Source organism: Salminus brasiliensis, chromosome 2 (genome assembly GCF_030463535.1).
Source record: "Salminus brasiliensis chromosome 2, fSalBra1.hap2, whole genome shotgun sequence".
Classification (NCBI taxonomy): domain Eukaryota; kingdom Metazoa; phylum Chordata; class Actinopteri; order Characiformes; family Bryconidae; genus Salminus; species Salminus brasiliensis.
Genome location: NC_132879.1, coordinates 51,795,275 through 51,818,949, shown reverse-complemented (window position 1 = coordinate 51,818,949; position 23,675 = coordinate 51,795,275). Strand labels below are relative to the sequence as shown.

The 23,675-nt window shown below is 46.6% G+C and overlaps 1 protein-coding gene across 11 annotated transcripts in view; it reads left to right on the top strand.

Annotated features, from left to right (window-relative positions):
* The window catches only part of grip1 (glutamate receptor interacting protein 1), a 396,612-nt gene that overhangs the window by 238,366 nt on the left and 134,571 nt on the right, over positions 1-23,675 (top strand). Inside the window, exon 1 of one of the 11 annotated variants that reach the window (XM_072673119.1) lies at positions 4,809-5,108. The exons of the other annotated variants lie outside the window; for them this stretch is intronic. Coding sequence (XP_072529220.1) covers positions 5,054-5,108 — 55 coding nt within the window. The 5' untranslated portion in view covers positions 4,809-5,053. Of the gene's footprint in view, positions 1-4,808; positions 5,109-23,675 lie in introns of those variants that run through there. 11 annotated transcript variants of the gene reach the window in all.

Below are 23,675 nucleotides of genomic sequence, written 5' to 3'. Positions count from 1 at the left end.
TTGGGTCATGTGAGACAGTGTGTTGGGTTCATTGGGACAGCTTGGTCATGTGGGACCGTTTTGGGTCATGTGGGACGGTATGGGGCACAGTGTGTTGGGTCAATTGGGACAGCTTGTTGGATCATGTGGAACAGTGTGTATTACTGTGTTGGGTCATGTGGAACAGCGTGTTGGGTCATGTGGGACAGTGTGTGGCACAGTGTGTTGGGTCAATTGGGACAGCTTGTTGGATCACGTGGTACAGTGTGTATTACTGTGTTGAGTCATGTGGGAGAGTGTGTGGCACAGTGTGTTGGGTCAATTGGGACAGCTTGTTGGATCACGTGGTACAGTGTGTATTACTGTGTTGGGTCATGTGGGACAGTGTGTGGCACAGTGTGTTGGGTCATGTGGGACAGCTTGTTGGATCACGTGGTACAGTGTTTATTACTGTGTTGGGTCATGTGGGAGAGTGTGTTGGGTTATGTGGGACAGTGTGTGGCACAGTGTGTTGGGTCATGTGGGACAGCTTGTTGGATCACGTGGTACAGTGTGTATTACTGTGTTGGGTCATGTGGGAGAGTGTGTTGGGTTATGTGGGACAGTGTGTGGCACAGTGTGTTGGGTCAATTGGGACAGCTTGTTGGGTCATGTGGCACAGTGTGTGGCACAGTGTGTTGGGTCATGTGGGACAGCATGTTGAGTTATGTGGGACAGCATGTTGGGTCATGTGGGACAGCGTGTTGGGTCATGTGGGACAGTGTGTTTGGTCAATTGGGACAGCTTGTGGCACTGTGTTGGGTCATGTGGCACAGTGTGCTGGGATAAATTAGGACAGTGTGTTGGGTCATGTGGCGCAGTGTGCTGGGATAAATTAGGACAGTGTGTTGGGTCGTGTGGCACAGTGTGCTGGGATAAATTAGGACAGTGTGTTGGGTCGTGTGGCACAGTGTGCTGGGATAAATTAGGACACTGTGTTGGGTCGTGTGGCACAGTGTGCTGGGATAAATTAGGACAGTGTGTTGGGTCATGTGGCACAGTGTGCTGGGATAAATTAGGACAGTGTGTTGGGTCGTGTGGCACAGTGTGCTGGGATAAATTAGGACAGTGTGTTGGGTCATGTGGCGCAGTGTGCTGGGATAAATTAGGACAGTGTGTTGGGTCATGTGGCACAGTGTGCTGGGATAAATTAGGACAGTGTGTTGGGTCATGTGGCGCAGTGTGCTGGGATAAATTAGGACAGTGTGTTGGGTCATGTGGCACAGTGTGCTGGGATAAATTAGGACAGTGTGTTGGGTCGTGTGGCACAGTGTGCTGGGATAAATTAGGACAGTGTGTTGGGTCATGTGGCACAGTGTGCTGGGATAAATTAGGACAGTGTGTTGGGTCGTGTGGCACAGTGTGCTGGGATAAATTAGGACAGTGTGTTGGGTCGTGTGGCGCAGTGTGTTGTGGGACAAATTAGGAATTGGGACAGGGTGTTGGGCTCTCACATAAACTCTTCGGTTAATTAGAAGGTAAACAGAAACTGCAGAAACAGCAAAAGACACTCTGCACTAAGAAGCCTGGCTGTTTCCTGCAGCAGCCCCTCTTCAGCTCCACAGCCTGCAGAGGTTTCACCATCTGACTGAGAACCTGTGGAGCTTGATGATGCAGACAGTTCTGTACAGTATCCATCTCACAGTTCTATTTAAAACGCACGGCTCCGACACTGATCTCAGCGTGCCGTGTTTGTAGTGGCCCGAGGGCTAAAAAGACAATCAATATACACATACAGAAAGGTAGGCTTGAGAACAGGACCAGCGAGGGCTCTCTTTCTTGGAGCTGTGCGTGTTCTGTAATGCTGACCGGTTACGTTTCTGATCATCAACGTTAGCGATAACCGATCAGGGAAAATCCCAACGTTTTGCAGCTCTGGTCTCCCTCCACTGTTATCTGACGGCCCACAAGAGCTGAGCGTGAGATTAGTTGTGCGTGTGTAAGAGAGTGAAGTGCCAGTGGAGCGCTGGGTTTGAGGGAACGTGGGCTGTGGATTGTGCGCTCGGTTAAATCACAGTGGGCTGCTACGGCGGATTATGACATAGCAATCCCCGGCTGCAGATATGATCATAATGAGCACCCCCACCCCCCCACCCCACCCATCCTCCCTCTCAGAGCTCAGCCCTAATAACAATGAAGTGTGTGCATGGTATCATGTGAGTCCAGCATTCACATTTGTGTGTGGATTTTCTGCATTACATGTGGACACTGACCGGCCATAACATTAGCACCACTAAAGTGAAGTGAATGGGAAAAACAGCGCCACCTGTTGAACGGTGGATCAGGTGCACGTATTTGTCACTGTACAGCGAAATGTGTCCTTCGCATTTAACCCATCTGTGGTAGTAAACACACACACACACACACTAGTGAACTAGGGGAAGTGAGTACACACACACACCCAGAGCGGTGGGCAGCCAACTCCAACGCCCGGGGAGCAGAGAGGGTAAAGGGCCTTGCTCAAGGGTCCAACAGTGGCAGCTTGCCAAGCCTGGGAATCGAACCCACAACCCTGTTATCGATAGCCTGGTGCTCTAACTGCTAAGCCACCACTGCCCCTTTACAGTCCGTTCTTGAAGGTCATAAAGGTGAAAAGCAGGAAAAATGGGCAAGACACTGAGACACTGACAAGAACCAAACGATGGCGATGGCTGGACGACTGGGTCAGAACATCTCCAGAACATCAGGCAGGTCTTGAGCACGTTCCCAGTACACGGTCAGTGGTCAGTACCTACCAAAAGTGCTGCAAAGAAAGGACAACCAGTGCACCGGCGACAGGGTCATGGGCACCTAAGACTCATTGATGCGACCCATGGAGGCCTCACCCACCTCACAGCTTACAGGACTTAGAGGATCTGCTGCTAACGTCTTGGTGTTGGTCTTGGTGCCAGATACCACAGGACACCTTCAGAGCTCTTGTGGAGTCCACGTCTTGGATGCCCGGGTCTGTTGTGGCGGCACGAGGTGGTCCTAATGTTTTGGCTGATTAGTCGGATTGTCGGACAGGTGTCCGTATCAAGTGTGTGTGGGTTTTGCGGGTGTGTGTAACATAAGTGTGTATGCTACATAGGTGTGTGTTGCATGGTGGATGTGTCTTATTTGAGTCGTTATCACGACATAAACGCTGTTTTCTTAGTAAGAAAAAAAAATCTCTAAAATCTCTCAAGAATAATCTTCAAGGATCAGGAGAGCGCTGTGTGTGTGTGTGTGTTTCCGTGATTTCGTGCTGTGTTTTGTGAGTCGACAGCCTTGCACAGGCTGAAACTGCGGTACAGCGTGTCCACACACTTTACACACTGTCCTCCAGTTTCAAACAGGCACCGTTCTGAGGACACTGTGTGTCTCGGTGGGACGTTTAGCCGCTGGGGGCTCTTGCTTGGAGCCTGTTTCAGGAGGCAGTTTGTACCTCATGTCGGAGAGCTTTAATCTAAGGGTCTGTATCGTCAGTAGAGCTGAGGGGGTGGGGGGGGCTGGCTGAGGAGCTGAGCCCCGTGTTTTCTGTGATAACACTCTGCTCTCTGGCAAACAAACTGTGTGAGTGTGTTTGTTCTGGACCTGAAAAGCCATGAAATTTAATTCTCGGTCGCAGACCTTGGTTCGAAAAACTCTTCCTGTAGCAGCTAGCTGTCTTTCGGTTGTGATGGTTGGCAGTGATCCCTGCTCCTCTTTGCAGAAGGCCTCTAGTTCTGAGCCGTCGGCGTCGTCTTGCTGCACAGCTTGTTTAAAATGCGTCCGCTTTCAGAAGAGACATTCAGTTTGTGTCTCTTCAGGTTGTCCTTGATGGAATTTGAGGTTCGTTTTGGATCATTAACCCGTTGCAGAAGCCATCGACCTTTTAGCTTCGGCCTTTTAACGGATACGCTGTATGGACAGAAGTATTTGGACATTTGGACAGTTCATGGTTTCTTCTAGAATCAAGGGTATTAAACAAAGAGAGGATCTGCTTTTGCCGGAGTAACTGTCTCTGCTGTCCGATGAAGAGGCTTTCTACTAGATGGAGGAGCATTGCTGTGAGGATTTGATTTGATGCATTCAGCGACAAGAGCAAACGTTACTGAGGTCACCCCAACTCATCCCAAAGGTATTGGGCAGAGCACCAGCAGTCATCCCAGAGAACACAGCTCCACTGCTCCACAGCTCAGTGCTTTAGACACGGTGCTATTAGGTTCATGTTAATATGTCTGCTCCAGGAGTCCTATTCTATTGGCAGCTTTTTTGTCTCTACAGGGACTAGACAAGCATGCATTCATTAGAAGGGGGTGTCCCCAAACATTTGCATTCAGGGTTTTCTGACATTTTGTGGAATCCATTCGTCTCTATGTCTGTGTGCACTATTGCTAATGCCACTGAAGCATGATAGACGCACCCACCACCATGCTTCACAGTTGGCAAGGTGTTCTTTTCATGAAATGCAGCCATTACCCCCTTACCTCTGCTGATTCTGGCCAAATAGCTGGATTTTGGACTTCATCGGTCCACAGCACTTGTTTCCAAAAGTCACTTGCCTTCTCTAGATGTTCTGTAGCTTTAGGATTTGCTGAGAATATTGGCTTTAAAAAGCCTTTCAGGGGTGCCCAAACTTTTGCATAAGGCTGTATGTGTATGGATTGTGTGTGTGTTGCATATGCATGTGTGTGTATGTGTGTGTGTGTGTGTGAAGCCTTACAGGCTCTTATTCAGTTCTTCTCCTTCTTCTCTCCGGTCAGAGCGCGCGCCCCCTCCCCTCCCCTTCCCTCCCCTCTCCTCTCCTCCCTCCTCTCCTCCTCATGCTTCATCGCGAGCCACGTCTCTCCGCCTGCTCCGCCTGCTCCGTCCGCCGCGCGCTCTCTTCACGCGCGCGCAACAGAGGCGTAGAGAGAGAAAGCGAGCGAGCGCGAGAGCGAGAGCGAGCGTGGATTCTTTCACCCCCCCTCCGTCTCCTCCACCGAAGTCGCGCGCTATGCGCGAGGAGCCCGGCCGGCCGCGTGCCCCGTGCAGCGAGCGGATCTGCGACCGCCTTTAGCGCGAGCAGCGCGGGAGCGCGCGCCCTGCTAGCATGATAGCCGTGTCTTTCAAATGCCGATGTCAGATACTGCGGAGAGTGGACAAAGGTACAGTGCGCGCGCTTTCTTCTTTTCTATCTTCCAGCTGGCTTCATTACAAACACCCCCTCCCCACTCAGACCCCCACCCACCCCCCCTACCCCCCGCGTGCGTCTCTCTGGGAGTGCATTGGGAGCAGCTTTGCTGTTACTGTAATGCAGCCGCTGCCCGTGTGAGCGCGCGCGCGCGTGTATATGTATGCTTGTGTGTGTGTGTGTGTGTGTATGCAGAGTGGAGCGTGCATAATAGAGAGCCCGTGCAGAATGTCATTCATCAGCGCGAGATCTTTCCTTTAGCTGCTTGCACTGCAGATGCACTGTGTGTGTGTGTGTGTGTGTGTGTGTGTGTGTGTGTGTGGTGTTTTCCCCCCCACTGAGATAGAGAGAGTGAGAGGCAGGAATATTCCCATGCACACAGCGACCGACTTTCCCAGCTGTGTGTGTTTAGGAGTGTGTGTTCCATCAAGAGCTTCTCGCCGTTCATCAGCTGATGGTCAGAGCTACAGCGTCCCACTCATCCTCATCTACCTGGAGACCTGCGCACCCCGCTTTGGGAAGTATCGGAAGGAAGGACGACCCTGGTTTCGGGGCAGTTGTCGCTCGTGGACGGTTGTTTTACCCACATGGTTTGCTGGACCCATTGACTCCCATTGTTTTTCCACCACTGAAGAAATCAAGGATGCAGGGATGTGGGAATTATGGGCTGGTGCCAATATCCGATATACTTTTTTTTCCCCTCCCATTTGCATCTCTGCTGATGCCGATACACAAACACTTATGAACTGGGACTAAACCCACCTAGTTTAGTACTAAGGAAAATACAACAAGGGTTCTCCAAGGGTTCTTTAGTAGAGGCAGTGGTTATGTTTAGAACCATGACGACTCTTGAACCATGGGTGTTTGCATGGTTAAATAAAACATCTTGGAAAACATCTTGTATCTTGTATCTATCTGTATCTTGTATCTTGGCTCTAGTACCAAAAAAAAGGTTCCGCTATCGTAATGACATTTGTCTCCATAAAGGAAGCCTGTGACGTTTTTCATCTATATTGACGGTTCCCTTTATATACAACAGGTTATTCTCAGCACAGAACCATTGGGACCCATGCAAAGAACCTGTGTATGTCCATGGTTCTAGGTATGCCTTTACTCTAGTTTGCTTTTCTATATAGCGCAAAGGTTCTGTAAAGAACCATATACAACAGGTTGGGCAATCCAATGAAACCATTGTAAACGTAAACCTTGTAAATGTGATAATTCTGTGTTCTGTTTGTGCCTTTACTCTAGAACCCCTATTTTAGAACTTTGTAGAACAGAGTTTGAATGATTTAGCGGTTCCTTATCTGGTTGAATGATTCTTCCATATGGTGGGAAAGTCCCTTATGTGTATGGTTCCCTAAGAGAACCAAAACAAATGTGTATGTATAGCACCACAAATGATTCCCCTGTTGTTACACTGTAATACTCAAGAGTGGGAGCCTGTTTTGTGCTATCTAGAACCATTTAAAAAGGTTCTTTAAAAAACCTTATACAATATTTTCCTTCATAGAGAGGAGCTGTTTAGCTATGTCAAAGAACCATACTGTATATAACTATTCTCTTTACTCAATGACCAAAGAACCCTTGAAGAACCAATTTTTTTTAAATCACATTTTTATCCCATATTGAGAACCCTCTTCTTTTAGAGTGTATGCAGAACCATGGCAACTCAAAACTGCTTGAATTGTTCTTTTCCTGGTTAAATGGTTCTCTATAGTGCAGCTCTCTCTTATATAAAAGTTATGTAGCACCAAAAAGGGTTCCACTTTTATTATGGAATGGAAAGAACACTTGTAATGGTTTATGAGTGAAAAGAACCCTATTCGTAGTACAGTACAGAACACTTTTTATGAAATGAGTAGAACCACATTCATTAGAACCATCTGAATGCTTTAACAGTTCTTTGCCTGGTTAAATGGTTCTTCTCTATAACAGGCAAAAGCCTTCTTGTATATGGTTCTTTATAGAACCTTTGGGGGTATAAAGGTTCTAGATAGCACCACAGAAGGATTCTGATATTATACTATAGTACTGAAAAAGGGTTGTAACAACAGTGGGAACCTTTATGGTACTATGTAGACCCATTTTCAAACGGTTCTTTAAAGAACTGTTTACAGTAGCTTTTCCTTTATAGAGACAAGCCTTAGAACCTTTTGTGTTTTCTGTATAGAACCACTGCTATTTCTAAATGACTAAAGAACTTTAGAAGAACCCTCTTTCAGAACTATAAAGAACCCTTTTGTCTTCTTGTATAGAGTATATACAGTGAGTCCAAGAAGTATTTGATCCCTTGCTGATTTTCTTTGTTTGCCCACTAATAAAGACACTATCCTTCTGCACTTTTAATGGTAGATATATTCTAACATGGAGAGACAGAATATCAAGACAAAAATCCAGAATATAATTTTAAAGAATATATTTTAATTAATTTGTATTTCAATGAGGAAAATAAGTATTTGATCCCTCTTGCCAAACACACTCAATACTTAGTGGCAAAGCCTTTGTTTGCAAGCACAGCGGTGAGACGTTTGTTGTAGTTAACCACAAGTTTAGCACACACACCAGGGGGAATTTTGGCCCACTCTTCTTTGCAGATCCTCTCTAAATCATGAAGGTTGGTGGGCTGTCGCTTGGCAACTCTGACCTTCAGCTCCCTCCATAGATTTTCGATCGGATTGAGGTCTGGCGACTGGCTGGGCCACTCCATGACCTTAATGTGATTTTTCTTGAGCCAATCCTTTGTTGCCTTTGCTGTATGTTTAGGGTCGTTATCATGTTGGAAGACCCAACCACGGCCCATTTTCAGATCCCTGGCAGAGGGGAGGAGGTTGTCCCTCAGGATTGTGCGGTACATGGCTCCATCCATCTTCCCAGTGATGCGGTGAAGTAGCCCTGTACCCTTGGCAGAGAAACACCCCCAAAACATTATGCTTCCACCTCCATGCTTGACGGTGGGCACAGTGTTCTTGGGGTCATAGGCAGCATTTTTCTTCCTCCACACATGGCGGGTGGAGTTGAGGCCAAAAAGTTCAATTTTGGTCTCGTCTGACCACAAAACCTTCTCCCAATAACTTGGTTCATCTTTCAAATGATCATTGGCATACTTGAGGCGCGCCTCCACATGTGCTCTCTTCAGCAGGGGTACCTTTCGGGCACTGCAGGATGTGAATCCATTGTTGCGCAAAGTGTTGCCAATTGTTTCCTTGCAAACTGTGGTCCCAGCTGCCTTCAGGTCATTTGCTAACTCCTGCCGAGTGGTTGCAGGACGATTTCTGACTGTTCTCAGCATCATTGCCACCCCACGAGGCGAAATCTTCTTTGGAGCACCGGGCCGAGGTCTGTTGATTGTCATGTTATACTCTTTAAACTTTCTGATAATTGCACCAATAGTTGTTACTTTCACATCCAACACCTTACTAATCTTTTTGTAGCCCATTCCAGCTTTGTGAAGGTCAACAATTCTGACTCTGAGGTCCTGTGACAGCTCTTTGGTTTTACCCATGTTGGAGACTTGAAATCTGTGTGATCTGTCTGATTCTGTGGACAGGTGTTTTTCACACAAGTGATTAGTGAGAACAGGTGGCTTCAGGTCAGGTAACAAGTTGATTGGGAGTGTCTAACTGGTCTGTAAAAGCCAGAACTGCTAATGAATACTAAGGGATCAAATACTTATTTCACTCCATGAAATACAAATCAATTAATATATATTCCTTAGATTTATTTTCTGGATTTTCTTTTTAATATTCTGTCTCTCCATGTAAGAATACATCTACCATTAAAAGTATAGAATGATCATGTCTTTATTAGTGGGCCAACGAAGAAAATCAGCAAGGGATCAAATACTTCTTGGACTCACTGTATATATATATATATAGACATATGATACAAGACCTCTTGTAGGAGGTTCTCTAAAGAACCTTTAAGAACAGTTTAAAATATCACCTTAAATGGTTCTGCTATTGTTGCATCACTCTACAAAGGTTCTTTAAAGAACCATGTTCAGCAGGTTTTTCTTAGTAGAAGGACAATTTGACCATGCACGGAACCATATACTGTATATATGTGTTCATGGTTCTACGTATGCATTTACTAAAAAGAAAGTGTGTATGCGTGAAAGGGTACTGTATAGAACACTTTTAGCTAGAACCACACTGGAGCAGATAAACATGAACCTATTTGTGTGGGCTGGAGGGCTATAAAGCCCCCCGCAATGAGCTGTGCTCCGTCCAATTCTTTTGGGATGAGCTGGAGAGTCGAAGATAAGTTGGAGTGGTGATCCTCCAACATCCTGACCTTATTAAAGCTCTTGCTGCTGAATGCAATCAAATCCTCACAGCAATGCTCCTCCAAAATCTAGTAGAAAGCCTTCTTCCCTGGACAGTAGAGACGGTTACTCCAACAAAATACCCTCTGTAATATCCTTGAGTGAGCAGGCGTCCCAATACTTTTGTCCATATAGCGTATAATTTCATCAGGCATTTTACTGGAGCGCTTCATTGTCAGAGAAGCTTGATGAGCCAATTAATTCTTTGTGGACACGAAGCAAACCCCCCCCCCCCCCCCCCAACCACCTCTCCCCCAACCCCTCCTCCGGCTCGGTTGCATGCTCCGGCGAACTTGGCTTTGCTTGAAAGAAGTGGAATGGTGGACTTGTCATAAATAGTGCAAGCTCCCTCCCTCCCTCTCCCTCATGGGAAGCGCTTGACCTCGATATCATTAGTAAACAGCCCCGCTTGTCTGCATGCGGTGCATCTAAGAGCTGAACAAAGATGTGGCGCATGCAGCTGCACGTCTGCCCTGCAGCTGGCTTCCACCGATTCCCAGTCGCAGCTATGACCTCGATTCCGTCTCGTGGAGGCTTGTCTTATCTGCTTTGAAGGATACATGCTTGACTTTTCCAGTCGTGCCTCGTTAAGAACTGTTCGTACTGTTCGGTGTAAACGTTAGGTTTGCGTGATGGGATAATATTCGGACCTCGTTTGACCACGTGTAAACGGAATGCCAGTATTCCATAATCTGGGAATCCACCTTAGTAGAGACGTTATGGTGATCAGGTGGTCATCGGTGAAATCAGACACAGCTCTTTCCCACCAGACTTGATTTATATGTCATGTCCAAAAAGTCCTCTGGACAGTAGTGGTGCTGACCACTGCAGAAATCACACCAGCTGCACAGTGAAGTTTCCTCCTCCGCCCAATGCAGAGGTTCTGTTGGATACGTGGAGTAAACTGGTAGTAGCATGTTTACAGTCTGGTTAAGAAGTATCATGGACATTCTGGACACGTGGTTTTTGCTTGGGGAAGGAAAATCTCCTGTCCTCTGGACACACTGGGGCGAATTTGAAGTGAAAAGTGTGAACGGAACGTGGCCAAAATACGGATCCGGAGTCTGAAGCTCATGTTAGTATAATGTAAACAGCCTCTGTGTGGCGGTGCCCACTCAGTGTGGCCATTGCCTCTGTGATTCACCATATGGTTCTGACGTCCACCATATGTAGCCATATGTAGGCAGAGTGAGTGGAAGAGTCAGTGAGTCACATGACGCAGCCACAGTCATCATTAAAAAGTAGCGCTCGGGAGGAGACGGCCCAAACTTACTGGGAGTTGGTGGAGGTGCTGCTGAAATGTATGCCCCAGCCGTTCGGCGTCGGCAGGGGCTCCAGCTGAAGCTGCGAGGCAATCCTCTCTAAGTCATAGATCATACCCTAATGGATGCCAGCTCATTAGATAACAGCATTACGGGCCTTCCAGCGTCCAAAAACGGCTTAGCTTTGAGAGGATTGACCAAATTGTTTGGCGAGGCACGTTGTAGGGAGTCTGTACTGACAGTGCTGTACGTTGACAGGGCAGCTTTAGGAAAGACAGGACAGGTTTTTTTATGGTGTTTTTTTTTTCCCCTCTTACCTGAGTCCTGTTGCATGTCGTCCTGATGAATGTTCCACTCCATGGAGACCACTCTGCTTTACTCCTGTGGAACATCTGTCACAGTGGTGGCATTTGCTGTTCTGTGCTCTGTCAGCTTTACTCCCATTAGTGAGCATTCACTCAGAAAATGGAAACCAGGAGGAAGGTGTTGCTGCGATCTTCATTTTGTTCAGGGAAGGCTTCAGCTCTGCAGCTCTGCAGCTCTCCAGCTCTGTAGGCCTCTAGGTGGAGAGGGGCCGACTGTCTGGACTGTCTGTCCCGCTTGTTTACGGTTTGTGTGTCTGTCTGTCCTGTCTATGTCTGTTGATGTCTATTTTACAGCTCTCCAGCTCTAGGCCCCTAGAAGGAGGGGTCAGCTGTCTGCTCTGTCTGTCCTGTTTGTCTACAGTCTGTGTGTCTGTCTGTCCTGTCTGTTGCTGTAATTCACTTGTCTACTGCTGCTAGTGCTGGTAGTAGTCCTAAAACTACGGCTACGTCTCCTTTTGGGGGGTTTGGCGGAGGTGTGTGTGTGGGGGGGGGTGTCGATGAGTGAGGGTGTTTCTGGGGGGCAATGGGCGAGTAGGGTATAATGACGACTCTGGTGAGTAGAACCGTCCGTGTCATGACGTCTAGTCTTTCTATGATTTTTCAGTGTTTACGTATCGCTCCAACAAGTGAGTACATGAGCAGTATCTGCATCGACTGTTCCCATATTTATGCAGCCCTAAAATCAGCCCTAAAACGGCCCCGAAAATGTCCTCCTCTGACCTCTGGAGGCTGTAGTCTGTGTGCTTGACCAATTATATGAAGGCCTTTTGAATGCTAAATAAGTGGGCTGAATAGTAGTAGGCTGCTCTCGCTCTCTCTCTCGCGCGCGCGCTCTCTCGCTCCCTCATACACTCACTGCATTTGCCTCCGTGCCGGGGCTCTAGGTGGGCTGCTTCGCCTTATTTATTCTAGGCAGGTCTGAGATGCTGCAGTGGTAGTGTGTTGAGCTCGGATGCGTGTGTGTGTGTGTGTGTGTGTGTGTATGTGGAAGTGTTTACACACTGTGTGAATTTTTTAATGCTTGTGTGAATGTGTGTGTGTGTGTGTGTGTGTGTGCGGTCACATCTGTTTGTGCACCCACACCTGTGTATATGCTTGTGTGTGTATGCTCGTGTGTGTGTGTCTCTCACTGGACTCAGGATGCTGGGTTTGGTAGCTTCACAGTGTACCTTCTGTAGCAATTGGTATGCTAATGGCTCGCTGGTGCTGATTAAAGCAGTGGCCATTTCCATTCCTAGACAGTTGTTGGGTTGCCTGACCCTGCTGCTCTGAGCTCAGCGTCGTGGCGCCTCCCCCGTTTCACTGAAACACAATTCAGAGCAAATATCTGGGGCTTGTTGAGCTGCATTAGCCCAAGCTGCTGATAAATGCTGATCCATACCACCGTACCAGACTGAACGACGGAAGTGTCTTCAAGTAGGAAGGGGTGGGGGGCGGTTGGGGGGCAAAGATGACAGATGATGTGTGTAAGATTTGTGGAAGGAAACCAACAACCACCAGATTTCCCAATAATAAAGTGGGCTATGTTTTGGCTACAATGTTATTTTACCACCCTGTTATTTTGCCTTAGATTGAACTCATTGAACTCATTGAACTCATGACTAGCCTTGACTAGCTTAAAGTTTTACCAGATAGGTTTGCTGTCCTTTGTGGGTCCTCTCAGTGTCCAAGCGGGACGACGTGTGGTTGTAGTGGGGTCTGCTAGGATTAGCTCTTAGCATAGCACCTGCTTTCTTCACCTACCTCCCTGCGGTATGTGCCTGTCACTGTCCCCAGCGCTCATGTTTCCTCCGGTCGGCCCTTTCCTAAGCAGTGCTTCACCTGGTCAGCTAGCTTTTAGACTTTTGTTTTAGCCTCTCTTCCATTTTCTCCTAAAGTAATTAATGCGTTTAGCCTCAAGGCATTCGCTAGTGGGCTGGGTATGTGTACATTTTTGGGGGTGTAAATATATAACGAGTCAAGACTGTTGCATAACAGCTTGGGGGTTTTGGAATTGGCCTGTTTTACAGCTCTTCTACTGCTCGTTTTGATTATGCTGGACTCTCATTATGTAACTGTGCCAAGGACCCTTTAGAGTTGTTCTAAAATGCGTTATATCGGCTAACCCCTTTTTCTCGGCTTTGAATATTCTGTTGCTCTTACTGCTGAACGTATTATAGGCCTGCTCTCACAATTCACATTCAACTGGTTTAGTCATGTTTTGAGAAAACCCAGCTATGTGGATCATCAGCTTTGCTGACATTGCACATTGGTATTGGGGTGATGCTCCATCATACTCCAGGTTAGAATACATAAAATAGTTTGCACTGCTTTAAAATGAGAACGTGTATCACTTAACCCTGTGGAGTCCACGAACGTGACCGTGCATCAAATCTGTGCTTTCTCAGTGTTTCTATTAATATCTTTGTTATAATTCAGCACAGAAATACGGTCTGAATCTGTAGAGTCCACCCTTTCCATTGCGTCTCATTGCCAGATTGTACGTGACTCACATCCGGAGATAAGAGGCTGTGAAGACGGGTATGATGTTTTTTATTCTGACATTCCTCTACTTTTGTGAAGCTAAGACTCTGGTAAACCCACTTCAAGCACCAAAACAGTCCGTCCACATGAGTAAAGGCGTGTTTTTTTCTCAAGAAATATGAAGAAGGTCTAAATTTGGCTTCAATATTTCAGATTTATGGTCAGAGTATCTATTTACACTGTGCTCTAGGTCACATGGGGTCTCATTACATACAGAGCTGAGATTGTTCTGAACAGTTTGATATAAAATGTGTGAGTCTGATCTTATTTGCAAGTGCCTGAAAAGGTGACTTTGAGCAGATATGAAAACTTCGAAAGGGTAAGGTTGGGCATTTAATCGAAAATGAATATTCAAAACATCTAATCATTGTAATTTGCAATTATTTTGATTATTTTTTTATTATTCCTGACTCCGCTCCATCCAGTCTGAGACATGGAAGCAACACTGAGCCAACTGAGCAACTTATATAATCATCCATTAATCGTAATCGAGGTAAAATGTTATTATTCAATAAGTATTAATATTGTGATATTAATTTGAGGTCATATCACCCAGCACTAGTCTCCCTTCTTCAAGCTGCTTTCATGCCTCTTCGCCTCTGGATAAGATGCTTAAACAGTGGGCAGTGGGATCAAAGAGCCTTGGGAAGGAACTGGAGTTTGATCCGGCTTAACACTGTCAATAACAATCCAATAAAATGTGTCCTGATCAGCTCTGATCTCCGATCGTTCAGATCAGATAGGGACATTAACTACTCCGTTGCCCTTTTCCATATATTTATCCACGGCGAGAGCTTAGGCATCCATCAAGCAAACATGCAATTTTTCTCTGTTGTCAGAGAAATGCCAGCATCCCTCTGGGCACCAGCCTGCCACGGCTCCAGCCTGCAGCTTCACCAGCCCGTGGAGTCAGAAGAAAGCTGGTTGGCGGTTTCAGAAGGGATGGAGATGAGGGGGTGGGGATGGGGGGGGAGCGGTAGTACAGCCTCTACTGCACCTCTCTTGCTTTCGTTTTGCTGGCTCGCGGCTGTCCTGGGCTCCTCAGCTCCCTCTGCACTGCCTCATCAATCCTTCACTTCTGCCGGACTGCTGGATGGAGCCCTGCCAGGGGGAGCAGGACCATAGCTAGGAGTCGCAGCATCAACAATCACACTGTAACGTTATCCGTGTGGGCCCAGGAGTTATTGATGCAAAACTGTGTGGCCTTTCACCGGAACGGTGTGACTGCTCACATAAGCTTGATATATTTAATTCATGGGATGGAGGAAAAGTAGACTAGGAGATGAGCAAAAGGGAATCTGCTGAGCGTTCGTGTTGTGTGGATCAGAGAGGAACTTTATCTTACTGTTGTTGTTGGTAGCAGGCCAAACAATCGGCTGGGTTGTGCCCTCAGGTTGTGTGGGCCCTTTGTTGGTATTAGATGTGAAGCACTTCATGGACCTGGCTTGTGAACCTCACACTCTCACTTATGTTTAGCAGGCTGAAGATTCCCCTCAGGGGAGGGATTTTATTGAAAGGAAGAAAGCCTGCGTGGACTCCACCACACCACACCAGTGGGTTTTAGGTATGCACGTATCTTTGCAGTCCCAGATTGTGTGTATATGAAGTAAAAGACTTGAAACACACCTTCTTAGGTCATGAATATATGGTACTTTTAGTTCTGCTGTCACTGCAGTGTGACATGAATTTGTGTAGGCTCAGCCAGGGGAGGGCCAAGCCAGATTGACCGGAGACACACACACACACACACAGACACCAGCGTGAGTCAACCCAAAGTGCTTTATTACGAATCCTGTGCATTAAAGTATGACGCATTCTTTTTGAACTCCGATGTCAGATTTTCTGAGTTCAAAGTAGGACTTTTCAGGGCGCTGGAACGCCCCCACAAGTGGGATATCCTGCTCGGAAAGTCGGGAGAGCCTCACTAACCTTGCATTCAAAACCCAAGATGGCCACACCATACTTTAACAGTAATAATCAGTAGTTGTAATCAGTTTATTAGGGCTGCCACTAATGGCTATTTTCTGTTGATTAATCTGTCTTTTTTTTTTTTTTGGAGTCGATTAATCTAAACTAATTTAATTGAGCAATTCAAATTCTTCAAAAAAAAAAATTAGAAGTTTATATAAAAATGCAGAACTGTAAAATAGTCAGTAGTCAGTCATGTTTTGGTTAGATTTGCCATAAAACACTAGTAAAAGATCAGCCCAGAGTCTTTAGCTAACCATTATTGGAAAGTTTAACTGGTCAGTTCGGGTGTGGCGTCATTCCCAGCTCCAAAATCTGACCCCCAAGGTAAATGGAACACAGCATTAGACTATCATTGTACTTCGGAGTCTTTGTAAGAGTCTTTCTCTCTGTGGCCAGGAGGCACGTGTCCTCTAGAAGTTTATATAAAAGTGCAGAACTGTAAAATAGTCAGTAGTGCAGTGAGGTATTCATACATAGTGGTTGGTGTGGCGCAACAGATAACACCACTACCTGCCACTGAGCCACCACACCACCTGGGCGACTGGGGTTTGATTCCCAGTCTGGGTGCCTATGCTGCGCTACACTAAAAAGAGTCCTTGGGCAAGACTCCTAACACTACCCTGACCCACCTCTGTAATATGAGTAACCTTGTAAGTCGCTCTGGATAAGAGCGTCTGCTAAATGCCATAAATGTAAATGTACCCCTTATCTTAATGCGTATGTGGTCTAGTGTATTGATCTATGCCATTTCCTACATGTGCTTAAAATAATGGCCAAGTAGACTTAACTAGATTTAGCTAATGTCCAGTCAAGCCTAAAGCACACGAACACACGCACTGGCACCGTCTTTGATAGACGTGGCGTAATTGCGGACGAAGCGGTCACACAGAGGCGTGTACACCACTCAATTGAAACAGCACAGCCAGTCCACATAGTGACACCTGTGTGCTTCTGTGGTATGCCTTCCAAACTTTCCTCAGTCTACAAACCGCCTTTTTGTGTCATGCTAATCTCGGGTGATCTCATACTTTCAATGCCGTAGGTCTTTAAAATGCCTAATTTTTAAGCAAGTCGGACTCCGCTGCAACCCCAGTTGGTTTTAACTGTAGCTTTGACTGGACTCTGCTGACTAATCACAGCCGTCCTACAGTTTATTAGCACTTATTCGCATTTCTATATATGTCATTAAATCAGTCATACACACAGCACTGTCTAATATCTGTGTGGACGTGTTTCCATGATGTCTGATTGCGCGAAATACCACATATTACGTTATTACTAGTGTCACTAACAGTGCTAACCAGGGACCGTGCTAACCTGGGACTTACATGATACATGGTGGTAGAGCTGGGAATATGACGATATTTTATTGTTATTGCCTCCATAAGCTTTTCTAAGCATATGGAGGATACGGTTAGTGCTTAATACGCACTGATCAGCTGCAGGTTTCATTACTAACAGTGTAATTAGACTGGGTTAATTAGATGAAGAGCAGCAGATGTTGAATACAAATGACTGAGTATCTGAATAGTAGTTAATAAGAATCTGTCGCTAGTCTGTGATTTATAGGTATTGTGATGAATATCGTGTATCGTGAAAAAATTCTTTAAATATTGTGATCTAGTATTTTTACCATCCAGCCCTTCATGGTGGTACATGTTTTGGTTAGATTTGCCATAAAACACTAGTAAAAGATCAGCCCAGAGTCTTTAGCTAACCATTATTGGAAAGTTTAACTGGTCAGCTCGGGTGTGGCGTCATTCCCAGCTCCAAAATCTGACCCCCAAGGTAAATGGAACACAGCATTAGACTATCATTGTACTTCGGAGTCTTTGTAAGAGTCTTTCTCTCTGTGGCCAGGAGGCACGTGTCCTCTCTCTGTGCCAGCCATCGGCGGCCCTTTACGCTCCGTTAAAAGGAATGCTGTCACTTCAGCAATTACAGAGAAAGAGGTCCAGAAAATGCTGCAGTCTTTCTACATGGAAAGTGCTCAAACAGCTCTATAAGGCTGAGGAATGATCTCTCGTCTAACTACTCTAATGGAGAGAAGTCATCAGCTGGACTCTTGCTTTAATGCATTGCCATGTAGAAGTCTCGTTTATGGATTCTTCCCCTCCTCCAAACCACTGGGGTGACAACTCATGATCATGTGGCTGATAGGTAAGGCCAGCAAAACCCCAAGGCTCCTCCTGAGATGAACTCCATTACGTTTTCAGTCAGTCTTTTGCTCTCATTAGTTTAACGTCTTCTCTGCCTAAGGAGTGACTGCTTGTCTGAGCAGAGCTGAAATGCCACTTATGTTTACCTTCTGCATTCCCCTCCGCCCCCCCCCCCCCCCAATCCCCATGTTGGTGCACACTAGGGGGATTTTTCAAAGGTTAAGAGTGAGTTTGTATTTTTTCTGCCGTCCTACCGATGTACTGTAGATAAACTCAGTTTCACCAAAGGCGCTGTTGGACTCAATATCGGCCTAATCTGAAATGTCATGATTATGAACCCATGCACACTGTGTCTGCGGCATAAAGCCTTTTCTACAGCCGACGATTCTCTCACAGTTGCAATTAAGTCATTGTCATTTTTTCCCCCCACCTGGTATTAGCATCCTTCATGCATCTGCAGCTCTCATTGGCTTTCATTTTCAGCCTTGGTGGAGGGCCCAGTTGCTTTTATGCCTTGTCTGGATTTGGAAGGCCTAGCCCAGTCCAGCGCTTTAGCATAATTCCCTCTGTCTGCAGAGCACAGGGAGCTGCATCTGTCGGCCTGGATTAGGCTCATCCCGCACAAATATCACACCCAATTTAGTAAGGACCTATTCAGCCTCTTGCTAGCCTAGCGCAGGGCCCTTTATCACAACCGCACGCACACATCCCAGCAAGCAGACGGTCTTGGTGGGTGTAGAACATAGGCCTTCGCCAGCTTCATTCGTTGTTGGCATTTGGCTCTAACCACTCAGCTGGCTCTCCAAGGGACCGCTACCAAAATTCGCCAGAATTGATTTTCCCTGTCGTCCCTATTCTCATTCAACAGCAGCACTGCTCACTTTCAGCCTTTGCTGGTGTTGGCCTGCCCGACGTTGCCTTATTGTGCAGCATTGAGGAGATACGGGAGGCCTGAAGTTCTCAGATTTGGCAGCTTGCGCCACATGATTGTCAGGTGGCTACGTGACGGCATCTGATTGGGCTGACCGCTTGAAGAGTGCAATCATCGCCCCTCCACATGTCCATGTTAAAATTGGAGACGGGAGTTGTGAGAACAGAACACAGGCAAGCTGTGAGCAAACCCAAACAGTCGGCTCTCACTTTGCCTCCGTAGGATGGGTGTCGATGGATAAAGGACTCTTTTGGCAAGCGGCGCTATGTAAACATTGGCAGCGCTTGAAACGTCAGATTTAAGTGCACTTGCAGGCATGGAAATACATATGAGCTTTTGACTTTGCAAAGTGGAAAGGAAAGACAAACACATGGAAAGAGTGCTCTCCCATATTCTTGAATGGAACGGGTAGGTCGTAAGTCCAAGGTAAAGATGCCACCTGCCACCAGCCACCAGCCGCCGATTTTTGTGCTTATAAAAAAAAAAAGTATACAATCCCTCCGGCAGTTTAGAAAAACAAACTTTTTTCCGGTGCTTTTTGCCCACTAATCCCTCCATTTCCAGTAGCTGTGTAGGCTTTAAGTTCCCGGGAACAATTTTGATGGAGCGCTGGCCCTCTGGGGAAGAAAGCAGCATCCTGCTGTGGTTGCCTAACACAGCTCTCCTTGGCTTTTGCCAGGGATGGTGGGGGAGGATGTTTCCTGTCATTCTCAATCCTCTGCACTTGTTATCTTCTGGATTCATTGGGAAAGGGTTTGGGAGAGGGTTGGGCAAACGGCAGCCCCCACCCCCACCCCCACCTGAGCTTCCATTTTACATCTTCCCTTTGATATCCCTTTTTCCTTCACTCATACAGTCAGCAAATATTGAAGTCATTTTCGGAAAGCACCGTTAAATATACGGCGTGCCACTCTAAGATAATGTGCCATTAAGCTCATTCCCAGACAGGCAGAGCTTTTGTACGGCATAATGCCACCCATATTTTAGCTCCGAGAGAACTTCAAAGAGCCTCCGGGTTATTAGGGAATGTGTTTCAGGCAATTTCTGATATTTTGCCAACACGCATTGCCTTCTGTTGAAGATTCAGTATAGTCAATATGTCCCCAGCTTCCCAGCTACATCAAGGTCGACGAGTCAGATTCATTAGGATTGTCGAAATGGTTCTTCGTTGAATCAAATCAAAAGTGTCTCGCAAATTGTGCCTCATTTTGGGTTTTTTCCAACACCCCCCACCCCCACACGATCGCCCATCCTAAGCCATTTCTCATAGTCAGATACTCCCGATGATGGTCTGCAGGGGGACCTGGGCCCGCCTCTCATCCTCTGTGTAGATAAGCTTGAAAGAGGGGCATCAGACGCTATTGAGAAACATGAAGGTGGTATCGTCCTGTGAGGAATTAACCGCTTATCCTTTTTTTTTTAGCTTAGCAGGAAGAACGCTGTTGGAGGAGCTGACATTTGAAGCAGCTGACCACTTTTCATGGCAGCTGAGTGAATGAAAGGCTTTCATCGCCCAAATAATGAACATTCTCATTTTCCACTAACGATTTCACTCCCTCCTCGCCCTGCTCTCCCACTGTCTCACTCTCAGTTCACAGTGGATTTCATGCATTGTGGCCTAAAGATGAGATTGCCTTGTTCTTCTTTGGCACCAGCAGTTCAATGCTTCATGACTTCATCAGCATGTGCTACTTAATTACCCAACTTCAGGCAGTTGCACAGAGCATTCGGGTGCTCCACAAGGCTTCATCTTTTCACCATCTGTTTCCATAGACTTTCATCTAGCTGCCTTCCGGTAAAACGGCAACCACCTGATCCCATTAGAAGATCAAGCACCTCTTTGTGGCCGGTGTAGGACAGGGATATTTCTCTTAGATATAGCCCTATTTTTTTTTTTTCGCTCGAGGACATAACTTCTCTCAATTTACTGCTGGGTTCCACTAGACCAGTGTTGTACAAAATGGGGACACAGGCAAAGAAGCAGGTGTTTAAGATAAACAGTTTAACGCCGGTCCGTAAAGTTCGTACAAGGCTGCGATAGATCCATTTCAAAGACCTGTTCCTATGGGTCTTGTGCAGCGGACCACAGTGTTGTTGCATTTGGCAGTAATAATGAAAAACAGCAAAATCACAAACCAAGTAACAACCCCCTAATAGATTGTTTTTCTTTCCACGTTCTCATAAAATAAACCAAACTTTTCTCTTTCAAATCCAGTTCTTGAGTTCTTGGACTCTTCCGAATCGTTGGTGGGTTGATTTATGGATCCCTTTTACTGGTCCTAATTGATGGGTTTGGGTCAGCAAAAGCAATCCAGGAATCAGGGTGGGAATGTGGGACTGGACACATTCGGCGACGGCAGCTGTTGCATGCCTTTTACACCGTGAGACACTGTGTAAAGGTAAAGGTAAAGGTAAAAGTGTACGTATTTGTGTCCAAATGTGTCCTCCGCATTTAACCCATCTGTGGTAGTGAACACACACACACACTAGTGAACTAGGGGCAGTGAGTACACACACACCCAGAGCGGTGGGCAGCCAACTTCAGCACCCTGGGAGCAAAGAGGGTAAAGGGCCTTGCTCAAGGGCCCAACAGTGGCAGCTTGCCAAGCCCGGGAATCAAACCCACAACCCTGTTATCGATAGCCCGGTGCTCTAACCTGCTTTAGTGACACAGCAAATGGGAAAAGAAACCCTGATTGTTTTGACAAGTCTGCACTGCCATGAAACTGTACGATGCTGCCTTGGTACCCATTTGGCCTTCCAGTGGAAACGAGGCCAATGTGTGCAAGGCTGGAATCCATTGCCAGTCCATTGCAGGGTCCCCTCACAGACCCATTCACTTGTAAACTAACACCAGTACCAATTTAGCAGAGTTAGCATAGCTAGTTCACCTAGTTTTCGTGTACTTTGCCTCTTCCCTGTATTCGGTTGTAGACCGTTCGCAGAGCAGCGTGAGACCTCCCATTCAGGAGGATGGTGTCCTACCTTTGTGGGGCTAAGTCGCTTTTTTGTGGTATCGTAAAGACACCTAATGAGTTATGGAAGTATCAGGAGTTCTTTAGCTGTTTGTGTTGCTTCTTTGAAAATAATAATAATCATATTTCCCATGAATTCTGCTTTTTCCTACAACATAGAGCCATCCATCCATTTTCTTACCCGTTTCCTAGCATTTGACTAGCTAGTTAGCATCGCTAGTTCACCTGCCATGTTTGTTGTTTTGTAAGGTGACCATAGCAACCGGAGGAAACCCACATGGATATGGAAAGAACACACCAAACCTCTCATAGGTCGAGACCTAGAATAGCATCCAGAGTTTTCTTAATTACTGCTTGGATAAGCTCTGGGTCCCTGTTACTGCTCCTAATTCATGGGTTTGGGTCAGGATGCGTAGGCAGCACAGTAGAGCGAACCTCAGTGAACCTCCAGGTGCAGCTTCAGCACCAGGTTCTGAAGTGACTCATGCTGTAATCTAGGTCAGAACTGCTCTATCCTCAGTAATGGCCCCAGTGGACTGAGGGCCAGGCGCTGGTCAGAGGATGTCATTCTCTGGTCGCTGTCCGGTTGAGACTGCTCAGCCAGGAGTCTTTGAATCATCCTTGCTGGTGAAACTCAGTTGACCCTCTATATCGTGGTGGTGCTGCTGCATATAATAGATCTCTACACATACACACATCCTGTTGGAGACCTGTTGCTGAAGGCACAAAAGCCCACTTGACTGTGTTAACCTTCCACTTTCTGCTGACATGATTCATAAGAGCTGCCGCAGTGATGTGCTTGCTGAGAAACGGGAGCGGTCCAGCACTTTGCACTTCGCTGAAGTTTTTCGTGTACTGTGCCTTTTCGCTGTATTCAGTTGTAGACCGTTGGCAGAGACCTCACCTTCCTTTTGTGGGGCTAAGTTGCTTTTTTTGGTATCGTAAAACCACACAATGAATAATGGAAGTCTCAGGAGTGCTTTAGCTGTTTGTGTTGCTTCTTTAGAAATATTAATAATCATATTTCCCATGAATTCTGCTTCTTCCTACAAAATAGAGCCATCCATCCATTTTCTTACCCGTTTTCATCCTGGCCATAGTTCTGATGGAATTAGAGCAGTCCCCACCGCAATCAGCTGCCTTTTTTCCGCTGCAGGGCCAAGCGGTTCTGAGCACGGAGGGTATTCGGAAACCGTACTTAAGGCCATAGAATCTGAAGTTCGTGCCTACTTGCTAAACTAATCAGGGCGGGAATGTCACACACTTAGACATTAGACATGGTCCTGATGTATGAACACAGCCAATGGGAATAGACATGACACCCTGGACGGTCTAACAGGTTGCGGCCTTAGTAACTATTTGGCCCTGCAGTGGAAAAGAAAGGAGGCCAATGGATGCAAGGTAGGTATTACCCCTGAACAGGGCGCCAGTCTGTCACAGGCTCCCCCACACACCAGGTTTCCTCCCAAACTCGAACCATTGGCAATTTTGGAGCCAATTTAGCATACCCGACTTGTGTGTTGGTAAATGTGTTGGTGGTGGGAGGAAACTGTAGCAACCGGAGGAAACCTTCATGGATACGGAAAGAACACACCAAGCTTCTCCAGGCCTGGGTCCCTGGTGCGATGCAGCGCAGGACGCACACCACCTGCGGCACCTTACAAAATGTGTACTCTTAAAAAAAACTGTGAATTCAACTTTTGCCGGCGCTCGATGGTAAACTTGCGAGGAGACTGGAGGGAGATTCTTGATTAATTGTCCTCCAGTTCTGCCCACACGTCACAGTCGTCATTATGTGCACTGCCTTCGTTTTGCTGTCTCTGGTTTTTCCTCCTCTCTCACAGCCTTCATTTCACATTTAATCTGACTCTAGGCCTTTTGCTGAGCTATGATCAAAGAGTTCACTGGCGTGCGTAGCCAATTCGATGTCCCAGATATACTGTACAACGATCCAGCTCCCTGCTGAGGTCTGTAAGGCAGCAAACTTTCAGATTCTCTGTCATTATTTGTTCTAGTTTGCTGTCAAGG